Genomic DNA, 18,653 nt, shown 5'->3' with positions numbered 1-18,653 from the left:
CAGATGCATACACAACATTGACGCGGCTTGACAACCGAGGTTCAAAGTTAACTTGATTGATTGAAAACTTTATTAACAGATTGCAGAATGGGTACAATACAGTACGGCTCAATACACACAATTGTTAAGGGGATTCAGACCAGAGAAAGACTTTCGTCTTGTTTACATCAGGGTCCCCCATTTTCAATTCATCATAACATATGACATACACGACATACAGATAGACAGTACTGCTACATCTATACATTTCACATCTATCTATACTAGGGGTGTAACGGTACGCGGATACGTACTGTACCGCCTCAATGTGGTACAGTACGCGCTGTGCACCGAGCGATTGCAACGGTATGGAACCTTTTTTTGCGGAACTTAAAACCCCCCGGCCCTAATATAACGTGCACAACTAACCGGATGTTGTTTGTTCATTCCACGCAGCGCGCAGCTACACTGAACGAGAGCTGTAATTCAGCATAGCATATTAGCTTTAGTATGGCGAGTCAATACTAACTGACAAGCCAGAGCCATGTTATTGTTCAACTTTATTGCAAACTTTATCACGCATTTGAAACGGCATCACCCGAATGTGAATATCACTGGTACACGGAAGAAACATATGCTAGTGCATTGGGCTGGGCGATATGGCCTAAATATGATATCACGATATTTTCTGACCTTTCGGCGATACACGATACACATCACAATGTTTTTATTTTTTACCCCAAACAATTCATTATGAGGCTTACCAAGACAGTATTTGAGTTTGCAAGCTAACATTAAAGACAAAATAAAATACCCATGCATTTAGCATTTTTATATTATATATTAGATTTAGATTATTGGATTATTAGATTATATATTGCATATATTTAGCAATGAGATATTATATGATTTAGATATGAAATATGATGAATTGAAAATGGGGGACCCTGATGTAAACAAGACGAAAGTCTTTCTCTGGTCTGCATCCCCTTAACAATTGTATTTATTGAGCTGTACTGTACCCATTCTGCAATATGTTAATGTTTTAAATCAATCAATCAATAAATAGCATTTTAGCATTTTTATGAAACTACTGTATATTTGTATGTCTCTAAATGTTTTGATGAATTGAAAATGGAGGACCCTTATGTAAAAAAGCCGAAAGTCTTTTTTTGGTCTTCATCCTCCTGTACTGTATTGTACCCATTCTGCAATCTGTTAATAAAGTTTTCATTCATTCATTCTGACGGAAAACAGAATAATTTTGATTGACAGTCGAGTCTGCCAATTACGTCACACCGCTTGCACCCGCCCTGCTGTTCTTAGCACCAATCGGCAAGCGCTATTAGTTTTTGACTTCCTCAATGTCCTCCATTGATTTTGACGAGTGCTGACAACAACAAAGCTACTAACATTAGCTCCCCGCGGCCGACGAGTAGGAGACCAGTGCTCCGCAGGATGACTAAACGAGGCATAATGATTTTACTGCAACGAATGTTATAATAAAAGCCTTTCCATACATCTGTCTGATTGAAAACTTTATTAACAGACCGCAGAATGGTCATATCTCAGCACGGGCTGAGATATGAACGAGTATCGTGTGGACCAGATTGACGCAACACAATACTCTTGGGCAAAACATCACGATATCCACGATACGTTGAAAAAGTGTATCGTTAATGAACTGTACCCGATATTTATATAATATCGTCATATCGCCCAGCCCTACTAGTGCAAACCCAGCTCCCCGTTGCATTCAAGAAGCATCTCGCTATTAATTCAGACCGGGCCAACGCAATAACAAACGCCATATGTGTTTTTATAGCAGCAGATCTGCGACCATACTCCGTTGTCGAGAACACTGGGTTTAAGCACATGTTAAAAGTAATATAGCCCCGCTACCTAGCAATATGAATTGAAAATGGGGGACCCTGATGTAAACAAGACAAACATCTTTCTCTGGTCTGCATCCCCTTAACACTTTAAGTGCCGAAAACGTGTTCAGGCGTCTTTCCTAGCCATGCTAAAGTTGCAGAGGACGCCCTAACTCGTCTTTAATATCAATATTTCAAAAATCTGTGATCGAAATCATATTTTTCCTCCGCAGCCCTGAGACACAGTGCTGGCCTCCTCTCAACCCTCTAGCGGTTCAAGAGCGCCATCTGGTGGCCGATCGGCAGAAGCGCCAAACAGGAAGTCATGTGGATGAAGTGGTGATCACCCATATTACTTCCGGCCACTCTCTATAGCTCCCGCGACTCCATCTTGAAACACTCGATAATAGATCGCTCGCCCTAACTCAATAAACAACGTTATTTGGACGTATATACTATTATACAACCTGGAAATGGACCGGGTATTTCGACATCCCATAATGGAAAACTGTCTACCCCACGCTGATCGCCCAACGGCCCGCGGAGACTGGGGTGAGTTTTAGCGTGTAGTATTACCGAATGGTATAACGTTGCCCACGGAATTATAAATGATCCCCCGCCCATCCGGTCATCATCAGATGATACGTAGAAACTTCTAGAAGCACGTCCATTTGAAATTTTTCATCTGGCACCGATCGCTACCAAACTGTATTTGATCATCAATATAATGCATTTGGGGCTATAAATCACGTTCTGGAGAAAGCTGCAGAAAGAGATGAAAACATACTTATACTTTAGATCATATTTTAGTATGAATATGTGAATGAAAAAGTTTAACGTTCATACACCCTGAACAATACATATAGGACATTGAATGGGCCCTAATAATGGCAATCTAGCAATAGAATTTAAAAAGTTATAGCCCTGCAAAGAAGGGGAACTTCTCCATAGACAAATAGAGCTGGCAAGGGATGGTATATCATGAATTTAACCTTCGGCAGTTAAAGTGTTAACAATTGTGTGTATTGAGCCGTACTGTATTGTACCCATTCTGCAATCTATTAATAAAGTTTTCATTCATTCATTCATTCCCTCGTCCGTATTTCAGCCAGCAAGTCATACCACCAGCTCTATAAACTAGCCCCTTTCATGACTGTGATGCAAGCCCTGCCCCTGTATTCAAGCATCACAGTCATGAAAGGGGTTATGTATAAACAAGCACACGCTACAGTTGTCCACGACTTATCCTCCAAGACATCTGTCTGCTATATAATAATCTTCAGATTTACTTAAGTGTTATTAGTAGGTTACAGCAGTAAGCATTAGTTTGCTCAGTCAATTATGGCCAATTCGTTTTATATTCTTTAATACAGTAAAATAAATAGATAAATGAAAAGCAATTTTTTTGTACTTTTTTGTTTAACTAAAGGGCTGTTTTCGCGTCTTTTCCTGGGATTACTCAGAATCACTCAAACTATACTCATATTCACCACGGTATAAAACGGAAATGTACGGATGAAAAAATTATCAGTTTTTTGCATGTTGACCAGAAGAAACTCACTGACAATCGACAACATTATTAGATCCATAGCTATAATATTTAATATAGTTTTAGCACACGCAAACACGGCATTCTCTCCATTGAACAAAGCGCAGGCACAAACGGCCATATACACCCACAGCGACGTCCGGCGGTCAATGTGTTAACCAGTGTTGTGGCTATGTTTGTAAAGAAAATGTTTAAGTAATTGGCCACATCCAGCTTGTCTGTGATGATTGTTTTCTGTATTTTATGTTTATGTTTGTAAATCTGGCTTTTAGTTTTTTACTGCAGCCTAGTTGGTTGTTGAGTAATTTCCAAAGTTCACAGGGTTTGTTTTTGTTTTCCTCAGTTTTTTTTGCAGATCTGATCATGGTGTTTACATTGTTACTTAGTCCGTTTCTTTGTTGTTTGAGTTCAACCACATGGGCTTGGAGATCACTGTTTGAGCTTTTGGCAAGCTTTGACTGACTTTTATGAAGTTCAGAGCATTTTTTCTCTCTGGTTTTCATAGCGGTCATAGGGCTGGGCGATATGGCCTCTAAATGATATCATGATATTTTTTGGCTATACGATACACGATGTACATCACGATATTTTGACATTTCCTCTAAAGCCCTTAAAAATGCTTGATTGAACCCTTTGAAGCATAGTCACGCCAAAATGACGATTAAAATAGTCCCTGCAACATATGTCTGCATTAAACCATGAAGATGCTTTAAAAAATAATTTAATTAAACGTTTCTAAAAGAGTAGTCTAATACAGAAAAAAATTTATTAACATCTAAGACAATTTATATAAAAACTCTTGGGTGCCTAAGACTTTTGCACAGTACTGTTTTCTATCCACTTTAGCCAAAAATACACACACACTACTGGAGAAAATAATAATCATGTAACCGAGGAATGGTCCGCCTATACTTTTAATATATAGTCATATAAAATCACGGGAGACTTGATAGTTTAGACCAGGGGTCAGAAACCTTTTTGACATGGAGTGCCTGTTTGAAATATAGTTGTAACTAGTGTGCCTCAACAATATTCCATGCATCGTAATTTTTTTTTCTCATAATCAGGTCTTTTTAATGATAATTTTTACATTATTAAATCATTATTGTTATTGTTATTATTAACTATATTATTATGATGGTTGTATCAACCCTAAATCTGAGTTGGGGGGGGGGGAATGCAATGCAGACAAACAGCTGCATACAGTGCGAACATTTCACTCACATTTGCCCATTCATTTTTGGACACATCACACACCATCGGTGTGTGTACTGTACGTGTGCTGTCATAGCTCCACCTACAGACCTAATGGAGAACACCAGGAGAATACCAGGATGTGAATGGAGGGTGAATGTGAGGTATATCGTGTAAATAAGTTTTGATTGATCGCAAGACTACACTGTAAAAAAAAAACGATTAGTTACCAGAACTTAAAAATATTGAGTTCAGTTACTGTGCATTAAGGTTTTCAGTTTTCAATCCATAATAAGTTAACAGAAAAATAAGTACACAACCACATTATTTCAACCTAATAAAACTATGTTTATTGTCATTGTTTTAAGAACACAAGTTGACTTGGTAATACTCACATTTTGAGTAAAAAAATGGCTTTTAACATGTGCAATGTTCAATGAAATAGAAAAATAAATAATATAATTTGTTGATTAATCCCACTGGTCACAATGGTGACCGTAATAATGTTTTTGTTATAAGGCTCTGCAAATGTTACTGAATGATGTAGCAATGTATTTCCAGCTAAATTGAAATAATAAACAAATAAAGGGTCTCAATTAAATATGTGGAAGTAAAAAGAACCTGTGGGAGGATTTCAACAAGATAAATGCGACAACAGTGCAAAATAGTTCACTATAATATTTCAAAGCAAAAAAAAAAAAAAAAAAAAAAAAATTAATTTTTTTTTTTTTTTTTTTTTTTATTATTATTATTTTTTTTTTGTGCTGCCCCCTGTGTCTATGCAAATGCCCCCGCGTGCCTATGCAGGCACGCGTGCCTAGGGTTGCCTACCCCTGGTTTAGACTTATGATTTTTATTATCAGCAATGTTATAACCCTCCATTTAATAGGCTGTCTTAAATACTTTGAAGTTTCGTTCGATGGGCATGGGATTCGAATATGAAAATTAAATGTGATTATAAAAAAAAATATATATATATATATCTTTTTTTGCAAAATCAACTCTGCCTCTCTTTGTTAACTACAACAAGCAATGCTGTTTGTTATTTAAGATGAGGTCGGACTCGGCACTGACAGATTTGTGTTCATTGTGCTGCTTTTATAAAGCCTCAAATGACGGCTTACAATATTTCATGAAAGCAAAGTGTTTTGTTTGTCTAAGATTTAAAAAGGTTTAAACGTTATAGCACTGACAAAGTTGAACAAAGTGCTGTACAAGTCCCACAAATTTTTTTTTGTTTTTTTGCAATTGATTCCATTTTTATTGCTCAAATCCGCAATTCCGTGAACGCAGATTCCATATGGCTCTACAGTCTAGGCTCTCCAGATCTTGGTTAAAGGCCTCGCTAGAGTAGGTTATGAGGTCCCTAGATGTGACTGTTTTGTGACAGCCAACCTTTTGTTTTAGCTTTTTGCGAGTACAGAATATCATATAATGATTTCTTAACCCGCATCCTATAACCCCTTTATTGGAGATCCTGGACTTGTCAGAGGTCAGAATGAGATCAATGGTAGTTTGTGTTGAATCACACACTCTTGTGGGTTGGGTGATTAGCTGGTTGACACTGTGCAGATCACAAAACCTACTGAAGGACTTGGAAACGGGTGCTTCTTTACGTCACATATCCGTGTTCCAGTCCCCAATTTTTTATACATCTTCAACCCCAGCTAAACACATCAAGTGTATCATAAAAGTCTGTTCTGGTGGTCTGTAGATTGTGCTGACTACAGTCTTAGCCCTTTCAACCCATACTGTAACTGAGGGGTACAATTCCCTGACTGTATTGATAAGTATGGTATCATTAAACCACTACCGTCTTTATGTACATCCTACTGGCCATACAGTACATAGGTATCTTAATGATGAACACTTCCCCACAATGAAATCGGTTCCACACAAAGTTGTAATTAAGTATTTATTGCAGCAAAAGGTACATAATATACTTTCTTTACTTCACTTTGAATGCGCTTATAAGGCAAAGGAATGTGCGTAGGCAAATCAATAACGAATGTCCATTCTCTGGTTACGCAGGAGGTAATCATACAACCTGAATCTTAGGGAATTATATCTATGGTACACTAGTAATATAGCGGGAGATACTGGAAGGGTCCCCCCGGTTGTAAGCCAGCAAGGGTAGAGGATCTGTCGGTAATATAGTCTGGGTCAACGATGATAAGGAGACTCCGAGTACGGGAGACGGTGCAATAAGATCTTGATCCACAGACGAATACAGCTGTTCTCCGTAGCCTGTAGCTCCACAGGGAAGAAAGCTAGCCTGCCTCAGGCTTCTGAGGGGCAGACTCGACGTGGCTCCTCACAGGGTAAATCCCACACACTTGTGGGCGTCGGCGATTCTCCGCTCCATTAATTACAGGACCAAAAGCAAATATAATCCAGCCGAAAAGGGCTATGCAGTCGTCGGGTAGATAATCCAGTGTACATGTCCACACGGTCCTCGTCTAGGGCTCCTCGGGTGAAAGCGCCATGAAAGCAGCCCAGCCTGGATAAGCACTCTAGCTGATACGAGGAAAACGTTGGTGATGCTGGTCACTGTAGAACTTTAGCCGCACGATACACTATACACAAATAGACTATTACTGACTTAATAGAAATATGTCGCACTCGACGGTATAGCGCCAAACTCTGACACTTCAGTTATTAATTCGCACGCGGTCTCAATGCTCTATCTGGGGCCAAACAGGCCATACTTCACCGCACGTAGTATCGTGGGTGAGGCTTCAACTTTAGTTACTAAGTGCTTCTGTATTCACCTGCGCCGTATTTATACGCTTAGATGAATAAACTAGTACCAGCTTTATTCCTGTCTCATATCCTTGCGCAATACCATTCTTGTCCAGGCATGTCCCCGGCGGTGACTTTGAACCTGACTTTGGAGGCATGGCCTTGGCGCCTGTGGACCGCTGTCCAATAGGAGAATGAAATATTATGGTCTGTACTAGGCTAAAGGGATATTCCGTGTATATGTACAAGGAATATACAAGGGATATCAAACGATATACAAATATTATGCAATATATATCAATCAACAAATATATATATATTCGGTTTAATCTGATCCTTTGTAACACATACCGTTTCAATTGTATTATGATTCAGGTCAGTACGGTTAATGAATTTGGTATCTTTGTGTGTACATGCAGACACCACCTCCATACTTGTTCCTGTCATTTCTGACGATTGAGTAGTTTTCTATTTCTATCTCTGGGTTTTTTACTGACTCAAGTTTTGTTTTCATAGTATGTTTGCCTTACCGTTGGCGTTAATAAACATCTGTCTGATTTCAGCCAGTTTGGGTCTTAGGCTGTTAATGTTCAGATGGAAAATGTGCAGTCCATTTGAAGTTATTATTTTGTTGATGTCTCCAGTTGAGAGGTATTGTTCATCTGTGTTCGGGTCAATGGTACAATGAAACGAGAGAACAGGTCAGCTCAGCAGTATGATCACTAGACGCATTAGAGCACTAGTCATATAAAGATAAAATGAAGTAACATAAAGAAAAGTCTGAATATTATTTCTAAATCCCCCCAGGTCCCTGGATGCCCCGCGGCGCCCCGTCCTCGGCCGCGCAGCGCCCCCTAATGGCCGCCAGCTGACCCCACACCCCAGGATGACGGTGCGCGATCGGCTGCGGGAGAAGATCTCTGCTGCCTTCTATCGCCACGGCCTGCTGTGTGCCTCCTACCCAGTACCCATCATCCTCTTCACCTCTGCCAGCATCCTCACCTGCTGGTAGGCTGTGTGTGTGTGTGGGTGTGTGTGTGTGTGTGGACTACATTCTCTTAGTCTTAGGATCTTGTCAATTAAACAAATACTCATCGACTTGATTGACAGGTGAAATCGTTCTCTCTAAACCTCTTTTAAATCCACTACTTGTGAAATATGAAGAATATTTGTGAATATTATTGTGATACCAGAGCTGTGCTCATCATTCTTCTGTAGAGAGAGCAGGGGTACATTCTGCCTATGACATTTGTGAGTGGGTGTGAAGCATTACTATTTCTGTGTTTCTTTCTATGAGAGAACATGCTGCTAGCTACTATAATAATGTTGTGTACCTTAGGGCGGCTATGTGGCATAGTGGGCAAGGCGCTCGCCACGAAATGCTGGAGACGCTGGGCTCGTCAGTTCGAGCCCAGCGCTCCACATTTGCTTTCAGTTTAGCTGGTCGTCCGTACTAATACACATTGGCCGTATTAGGGGGTGGGAAACTGATGGGTGGGGATCGGGCGTTGTGGACAGCGACTCCTACAGGTCGGTTGGTGCGCCTGCGCAGTAGAATCAGGAAGTGTCGGGGGCAGCGTGAGCCTCCCACGCATTACTCCTCGCCACTGAGAGATCGAGCTGCGCAGGTGAAAAGATGCGACTGCTGTTACCTCAAGTACCGGAGGGGACTTGTGCTATGTATGACTTAGTCCACATTGCAGCCGGCTTGTGGGAGGCAAGAAACAGCGTCCGTGACAGGGGAGGGTTGAATTGGATGATACGAAATTGGGATGGGAGAAAAATATAGAAAAATGGGAGAAAAAGTGGATAAAAAAAAATAATGTTGTGTACCTTCTAAGCACAGGCCACATCAAAAGTGTGTAAGAAGTAGGGGTGGGAATCACCAGTTTCATCACGATACGATATCGATTCTTTGGACAACGATACGATATTTTCCGATATCACAAAGTCTGCCACGATACGATACGATTCAGGTGCCTGCGATCGATATGAGACAATATTATATGCCCATTTAACACAATCAGTAACATTTAAATCAACAAAAAAAAGGCAATGGAAATATCATTTGACATTTTTATTTTTGAGCTCTTCCAGACATTTAAATGAAAAACAATCTACCTCCTCACCTGTTCACTGTTTTTGGTTTTTTTTTAATTTTTTTATCCTATTCACCGTCAGAGCTGTATTTTGGCTGGAAAAGGCATAGTGGGAGTCCGAAGGTGCAGTACCGGCCAGATCCTGGTAGTGGCGCTGTCTCGAGAATGCAGTCCCTAGTGGACCTCTGCTGTTCTCTCTATATGGCTCTGATCAGCTTAGCTTAGTTAGCTTACGCTAACGCAACGTTAATTTCGGTATTTAACGCGACATGGGCATAAAGGAATGGCGAGGATGCAAAGCATGTTAGATGCATTTGACCCGTTGTGGGGAAAAAAACAACAGGCACTTATTTCGGGTCGCAAAATAGGCGGACTCTGAAGCAATGCTGTCTAACGTTAACACACGCTGCTACTGAGCTACTGTTGTGGCGGCCGGGCGGATATGCATTGCTCACCAGGGGATTTTCAAAATAAGAGTGTCTCAATATGAATCGATCTTTTTACGTTTCATCGATCCTATTTGATAATTGATAATAGATCGATATATCGTACACGTTGCGTGCTATTACTCAGCATTTCATGAATTACCCTAGACGGCTCTAAAACATACTTATATTCACCACGGTATAACACAGGAACGTATGGATGGAAAAAATATAAATTTTTTGCATCTTGACCGGAAGAAACCCAGTGTCAAATTACTATAGTATTGAATCCATGGCTATAATATAGAATATAGATTTAGCTCTACAAACAAGGTGACCATTTACATGGGGTTAACCTGTGGCATCAGGGGTTAACGATGAGTAAGAGGCGTGGCATCCAATGTGTTAAAAGGCTGACGCTCTAAAATATAGGAATACGTGGCGGTGTTTGCAGGGCTATAACTATATTCTATATTATACCTATGGATACAATACTATGGCCCATTTGACATCAACTATATCGTAGAGTAATATATAGAGTAATCCTGTCTAATCCCAGAAAACGACGCTATGCAGCAATGCGTGCAATTCACTAAAAACGTTGCCATTTCTCGCCTGTACACGCTACTATTTCTAAATCACATCTATATTATCGGTATTATGTTTCATCATGAATGCATGAAAGGGTGGGGGGGGGGTCGTTTTTTGATGCTTTGATCGTCACCAACGGCATACACTGTGGAGTAACGTTACAGACACATTTTGTGATCGAGGTGATGTCATGATTGGATCACAGCAGGATTGATATCATATAGCCCTTACCTTCACTAGGATGTACCCCAAAAAGAATATTCCAATTATCTGATCCCGAGTCCCAGTATTGGTGTCGATCGTGTCGTCAACATAATCCGCCACACATCATGTACCGTGAGCAATTCACGCTTCTCAATCCGACCGTTATAACCGCCCCCCTTCCTGACCAATAGAAATCCGACCGGATACTTTTGATTGACGCACAGGCCAAGATATAATGTTTCAAAGGGTGCTCGATACTGCCACCTGGGTGGATGCGGCCGGTATTGCACTTTGGCATTCTCAGGATGATTCCCCGTGTTAACCCAGATGTCCGTGTGCCTGTATTGAATGGAAATATCGAATAAAAGAAATAACGATGAAAACCCGACTATACTCGGGTCTGGCGGTTGGCGAGTTAACCCGACTATCATCGGGTCTGGCGTCCAAAGTGTTAAACCTCTGCATTCTGCATATCACTCAGCTCTTAGGTTTATTACTGGTGACAGATATGATACTCACCATTGTGTCCTGTATGATAGGGCGGGTTGGCCTTCTCTTGCAGAAAGGCGCAACAAACACTGGTATTTATTTATTTTTAAAGCCCTTATTGGTAAACAACCTGTTTATATCTCTTCACTGTTAGATTGGAATATTGATACCTATTCAACTCGATCGAATGACTCGATGGTTCTTGGGGTCCCTCAAGTTTTTTCTGATCTAGGGAAGTCAGCTTTTTCCTTTGATGCCTCTAACTCATGGGATGTCCTCAACTCTCTGAAGTAGGAGGTTCTCCCTTCCCTTGGTATGTTTAAACGTATGATTTCAGACCATTGTGTGACTACCTGTAACTGTTTAAGCTGATTCTTTAAATTATTTTAAAAGTTAAAAAAAAATTTACTCTGGTGTTTAATTTTCTGTGAATATTGCTTTTATTATGTACTGTTTACATTCGTACAATCGTCGTTTCTGTAAATGTAAACAGCACTGGACAGAGTATATAGGTGAAGGGACATTGACAGAAAAGGACACAGTAGACAAGAGATGGGTCATGGGACATTTACAGGACAGAATAGACAAGTGATGGGACATTTACAGAACAGGACAGAATAGACAAGTGATGGGACATTTACAGGACAGAATAGACAAGTGATGGGACATTTACAGAACAGGACAGAATAGACTAGTTACAGTCTCCTGCTCTCTCATGCTTGCTCTATAGATACCCCCCCCCCCCCACACACACACACACCAAAGGCACTGGTCAAAACAGGGTGATAGGTGAGCGCTTTTGGCCAGGCTTCAGGAGCTGTAGAACAATGGGAAAGCTTCCCAGCTGCTGAAGCGCTGTCCTCACAGCACCCCTGCAGCACATAGAGTATCAACCCAACGGCCGGCTGCCTGCCGCTCTGGGCCAAGCCAATGAACACTGACGGGGGGGGGGGGGGGAAGGAAGACTAGTGTGAGGAAGAGAGCAGACAGGGCTATGAGAAAGTGAACCCAGAAAGAATGGCCGTCCTGTCCCTCCATCTGTTTGTCAGGAGGGGGGTCCCGAGCCAGACAAAAGAGGCCTTTGTCGAGGTACCCCTTAGAGCGAGGAGAGAAGGCCGGTGACAATGAGTGAGAGAATTCGTTTATTTTCCTGGTACGGCTGTGTCTTTATATATTTTTTGGCCTTTCTATTTTGAAGGCGCCAACCTGCTCCTCGGGAGCAGTTAGGGGTTAAGTATCTTGCTCAAGGACACTTTGACACGCTGCCCGGGAGGAGCGGGAATCGAACTGGGAACCTCCATATTGCCAGACGACTGCTCTACCTCCCGAGCTACTGTCGCCCCATATTAGCCTTTTGACAGCTAGTCACTCACACACACACACACTCACTCACTCACTCACTCACTCACTCACTCACTCACTCACTCACTCACTCACTCACTCACTCACTCACTCACTCACTCACTCTCTCTCTCTCTCTCTCTCTCTCTCTCTCTCTCTCTCTCTCTGTCTCTGTCTCTGTCTCTCTCTCTCTGTCTCTCTCTCTCTCTCTCTCTCTCTCTCTCTCTCTCTCTCACACACACACACACACCTCCTATGGTTATGATTGTTAGGTACGATAAAGCCTATACTAATTTGGTATTCCCCATCCCCGACAACCACACATTCAAACTTGTTAAAAAAAAATTTGACAAGCTATTGGAATGAAACCAAACTTAAACTACATGAAACATGGTTTCACCTACTATCATGTGTAGACATGTTGAGTAGCACTGTGATTGCAAAATTATATCTTTCTTCAATTATTTTATTTGTCTTTTATAAACAAAATACAAGAATTACACACAAAAGACAATCAACAAGACATGACAGACAGACAAAAGAAAGTAAAACTGGTACAAAACAAACACCTTCTATTGGAGTAAGAAACCAGGGTGGCAGGTATCATCTTGAGTCACCCTTAACACATTGGTCGCCAAAAACGCTTTACAGCGTTATTGCCCGCCATGCGTTGAACGCCAACAACGCTGTACAGCGTTTTTGAGATCAATATTTCATTTTTTTGCCATGGCATTCATAATTCATCCAGCCAACCTCCGGTGCTCCAGCGGGACCCTGAATGAGACTGCAACGCCTCAATACCGCCGCCTGGTGGATGGTCGGGCGAGTTACACTCTCAAAACCGGATGTTGTGATCGGTGCGTCGAGGAAATTCCTCCGGCAGTAATATCTTGCTACGGGACTACAGACAAACACTATAGTGCATATGGATCGCTGCCATAACGCAATAATCTATATGATTTCGGCGTTTATTGCGCCATACAAACCGGAAATGGATGTAGGAGATCGGCGTCAAATAATTGGGATCTTTCTCATCCAGTCTCATCGGCGAACGGTAAGAGGACAGTAACGTTATTTTCAGCCCGATTGTTTATTCATTTCACTGCAAACCATCTGATCAACGTATCAAGCCATAGTAAATAAAGCCATTACTGACGATCAAGGAATTATAAACGACCCCCCCCCCTTTCCTTCACGCATGATGAAGCATAATGTATACCGATCATATACATTTGAATATTTTAATATAGGGTGTATAGGAGAGAAACACCAATCGATAATCTATTATGCTTCAGGGCCTATAACTACTGTTTTTGGAATTACAGCAGAAAAGATTGAAAACACTTATATTCTTGACGCTAGTAACACAACAATGTATGAATGAAAAAATATAACGTTTGCCACATCCTGAACGATAGATAATCGATGTTGAATGGGCCATAGTAATGTCAATATAGCAATACAATTTAAAAAGTTATAGCCCTGCAAAGAAGGTAAACATCTCCATAGGCTTACAGTGCTGGCAGAGAGTGGTATAAGATGGGCACAATGCCCGGCGCCCAATGTGTTAAAGTCGGTAGCATAAGGAGACATAAACACCTATTCACTAGGGGTGGGAATCAAAAATATATACATCTGTTTTATCTAATTAGATAAATGTACATACATGAACACACTTCAAAGGGGAGAAACTACCAAGCACATACCAGCAGTTGAAACCTGGTTTCTCTTGGCCCAAGCCACTCTAGCATGCCGGACTGATGAGATCACTGGATCCCATATTGATAACAAGTACATTTACTTTTTAAAACATAAGTTAACCTCTCAAGAGGGAAGAGGTCAAGTATGTTTGTAAACCATTGAGGAACAGTTGATTATTGTTGTTGTTGTAGTATGTTATGTTCATGTAGTATTGTTAAACAAGTATACCACATGACTCGTGAGACATTTTATAACACTGTAGGGTTAGGGACTGGGAATATAAACCTAAAGTAACTCTTTGTAACAGTGTAGGTTTGGGGAGGGGAATCTAAACTGGCAACTGCCTATAAGGCTGCATCCCCACAGAGTCTCAGATATACAGTATTTCAAAGATTTCCAAAAATCCTGAATCACTGGGCAAGACCAACTTAAGTGAATGTAAGTGAAGATGTTTTGTGCCCCGTAAGAAGGGGAGACTTGGCAAAGACACTGTCATACATTCCTTAGCATCCAGATCTAACCAGAGCTAAGTGGGCTCTTGTCTTATGATTATCCACTCAAATATCTTTTATTTGAATGGACTAATGATAAAACTGGAAACAGCTACTGTAACCCTTCCAGATCATGTTCCAGATAAACTTGGACATAGCTCTATGAAGAGTTTAAATTTTTCTTTGCTTGGGATGAAGTTGGGTATCATTAACATAGGATAAAGCATTCTAGGGAGAACATTCATTTTCACAACTGCAATTCGCCCCAGAGAAGATATGGGCAGAGAGGATCATCTGATCAAGTCAATTAATTCTTGCTAGCGTTGGGTGTTGATTAAATTTAGCCAGGTCATTAAAACAATATCATACCCATATTCCTAGGTATTTAAAGCCATTTAATGAGACCATAGAAGAGATACTGGTATAATTCCAGATTAACTTCCCAAGTATAATTCTATAACCAGAGAAGGTGCTAAAATCTTCTATTTCCTCTAATATAGCATAGATGGAGATCCTAGGGTTAGTTATAAAAAAACACATCTGCGTATGATGAATTCCAATGCTCTTTTATTTTGGTTTTGATACCAGAAATATCAGGGTGAGTTCTTATGGCCTCAGCCAGAGGCTCTATAGCCATGGCAAATAACAGGGGTGAGAGTTGGCACCCCTTGATATCCCCCTCTCCAAATTAATAGAGAATAAGTTAACCCAATAATAATTAAAAGTAATTTGACTCAGTTTATGAACATACTACCAAGAGGAAGCTGATCAAGAACCTCAAATTAATAATACCATTCAAAACTATAAAAGGCTTTCTCTGGGTCAAGGGATACCACCATGGAATTTATGTTTTTGGTTTTACCTACTGGCAAAGAGCTGGACCCTTCTCCTTGAATATAGGACTGACTCTTAACCCATTTAGACCTAAAACGCCTGCTCAAAACGCCTATTAAAACCTATGCAATTATTCTACACAATCTCTTAAAACCTGAGGGTTTTTTGGAAAGATTTTCATAATTGTCAATCTTCACTAAAACCTTTTATATCTCAGCCTCTGGAGCAGATAGAAATATAAAATGAAAACCATTTGATAGATTACAACTTGGGCTTTTATTTGAACATCATTAATTTACCATAATGTGCATAACGACTACCTAGTTGTTTTGGGGCTGTGGTGGGGCCGGTACTAACACACTAATAGCTGGCCCATGATGTTCATAAGGTAGGCGATACTGCCACCTGGCAGAGTTTGATCGTCATTGCAATTCCAACGTTATGCTAGGAGGCTCCGGGGGACTGTGTAGAAATGGGATCAAAGGAAAAAGATCAAACGACCAAAACCTGAATTTTCTCGGGTTTGGCGCTCAACCGCTGGCGAGATAACCCAACTTTATTCGTGATTGGCGCTGAATGATTTATTTTTATTTTTTTTATAAAATCCCAAAGCATTCCCCCACATGTATTTTAGCGAATCACAGCGCATTTCATTACTCGCATACCTAGCATCCAGTCTAAATGGGTTTTAAGCTAAAGGCCTGACCAAGCAAATTTGTGGGGTCTCAGAAAGGTCAGGTATTTTCATGAACATTTGTCATGCAGAACACATGTAAAATGATTTCAAAACAGTTAGTAGTAACAAAATGAGGAAGAAGAACTTCCAATAATAATGTTTCCTCACACCAGCTTGCCACCAGCACAAAGAACCTGTGGGAAAAGCTGTCTTATCACAATGTGTTTCTTACGTTTGATGATATTATGATATTTAAGTGTGATGTGAGTCTTTTTTGATATTTAATAAAAAAATTGTATAGGCTACTTTTTTTAATCCAGTTTCTATCCCAAAATCGTAATAATGCTGCTGCAAGGTAAAGTTTTTTTTATTCATAAAAAGAAATGCTGTTGCATAGATCCATGATGGTATAGCCTACCTTGAAATGCAGTGTAGTCCACCACCCAACCCTACTTTGAACAAGTTTCCTTTGACAGGTCTTACAGTGAATCATTAATCATCTTTGTCATTGTCTCAGAGGACACACTGAAACTATTTAAATCAATTTCTCAATAACTTGTTGGACTGGTCGGTTAACTATTCAAGAGCCCAACCTCAGCAAATAGGCAGTTAAATAACCAACGCAGAGGGAAATGCATTTACCGGTACCTCGGTGTAATTTTTCAATATCGTGCCATCTTTTTTTTTTTTTTATATCTACTTTTTCTCGCCATATTTCAATTTTTCTCCCATCCCAATTTCGTATCATCCAATTCTACCCTTCCCTGTCTCGAACGTTGTTAGACCATGCCTCCCACTGGTCGGCTGCAATGTGGACGAAGCCTTGCATCACGTGTCCCCTCCGGTACACTAGGAGGCAGCCTTCGCATCTTTTCACCTGCACAGCGTGCACTCTCAGTGGCGAGGAGTAACGCGTGGGAGGCTCACGCTGCCCCTGATACTTCTTGATTCTGCTGTACAGGCGTACCAACCGACCTGTAGGAGTCGCTGTCCACAACGTCCGATCCCCACCCACCGGCTTTCCCACCCCCTAATACTGCCAATTGTATTAGTATGAACGACCAGCCAAGCCGGAAGCAATGGCGAGAGCTGGGCTCGAACCCAGCATCTCCTGCGTTAGTGGCAAGTAGGACTGTCTTAAATACTTCGAAGCTTTGAAGCTTCGTTCGATGGCACAAGCTTCGAACATTAAAAAAAAAAAATTGTGTGTGTGTGCATGGGGCCATTTGGTGGGGCCGGGGGACACACACTGGAGGGAAGTAACCCAGCTCAGCACTGCCCAAATTATATCATCACTATTGCCTGTTTGAAGGATATCATCCTCAAACACATACACCTACATGCCTTGTAGAATTCCACACATAAGAAAGAAAGATACTGGGATGAATAAACAAAATAGGAAATAAAATGCATGCAATACATAAATAAATATGAATCTCCATATATGAAATAGAACATTTAGATAAGGTGCTACTGAGATGTTTTGGTGAGTTCTTTGTTTTTTTGTGGATGTAGCCCTTCTTAAAAATGCATGAACATTCACTGATAATTGGTCTGTAGTGGAGTCTACAAGGTCTACATTGCCGGACCATGTAGAATCCGGACCTTGTAGACTGACATAATTCTGTGCATAGTTTAGTCTACACAGGCCATATTTCAAATAATCAAAATCTTACTTCATTCATCTTAAACATTCTTGATTTGGGGGATTGGTAGTTCATGAAATCTGAAGTTGTTCAAACGACAACAGCGATCCACCTTGAATTAAATCACACAGCCGAGTGAAACCTTGTTGGCTGCGTCAGTCACGAAAGGGGCTACTTAATTAATTAATCCAATCCTCTTTATTTATAGAGCACATTTAAAAACAACAAAGTTGACAAGTGCTGTACAAGTCCCACAACATAAGATAATTTTTTTTTTTTTTTTTTTTTTTTTTTTTTTGAAGCTTCAAATTAAAATTGAAGCTCGACCCCGAAGCTTCGATTGCCAAAAAAAGCTTCGAAGGTCAGCCCTAGTGGCAAGCGCTTTGCTCACTGCGCCACTTAGCCGCCCTTATATCGTGCCATCTTTCAAGCACTGGATCAATTTGAGGGGGAAATCATTGAGTAATTTTGAGATTACTGTATTAGACCATAGAACGTCATTTATTCTTAGAACTCTATGTAATGGTTGAGTGGTGAATGGTTGAGCCCACCCCACACACACACACTCACACTCACACAGACCATCAGAGGGATGTGGTGAGGTAACATTTGTTGAGCTCTGTCCTGTGGTCTAGCAGCAGTCCTCCTGGCACCAGGCTCAGCCTGGGTTCAGGAGAGTGGCAGCCAGGAGCAGGCCCTGCTCCACACGCCCCCGAGGGCCCTCCAGGGAAACCATTGAACTCAACATTTGTACAGTATGCACTCAAGTTCAACACTGCTAGACAAACAATACCACTTACCCGTAGCTGCCAGATGTA

At 40.9% G+C, this 18,653-nt stretch overlaps 1 protein-coding gene across 1 annotated transcript in view; it reads left to right on the top strand.

Annotated features, from left to right (window-relative positions):
• scap (SREBF chaperone) overlaps positions 1-18,653 on the top strand; it is a 211,039-nt gene that overhangs the window by 59,184 nt on the left and 133,202 nt on the right. The window contains 1 exon segment of the mRNA XM_084336159.1: positions 8,146-8,346. Coding sequence (XP_084192285.1) covers positions 8,225-8,346 — 122 coding nt within the window. The 5' untranslated portion in view covers positions 8,146-8,224.

The sequence above is a fragment of the Notolepis coatsorum genome (genome assembly GCF_963971535.1).
Source record: "Notolepis coatsorum genome assembly, chromosome: 19".
Lineage (NCBI taxonomy): Eukaryota > Metazoa > Chordata > Actinopteri > Aulopiformes > Paralepididae > Notolepis > Notolepis coatsorum.
Note: the sequence above shows the minus strand (reverse complement) of the source record. Positions and strands in the feature narration are given on the sequence as shown.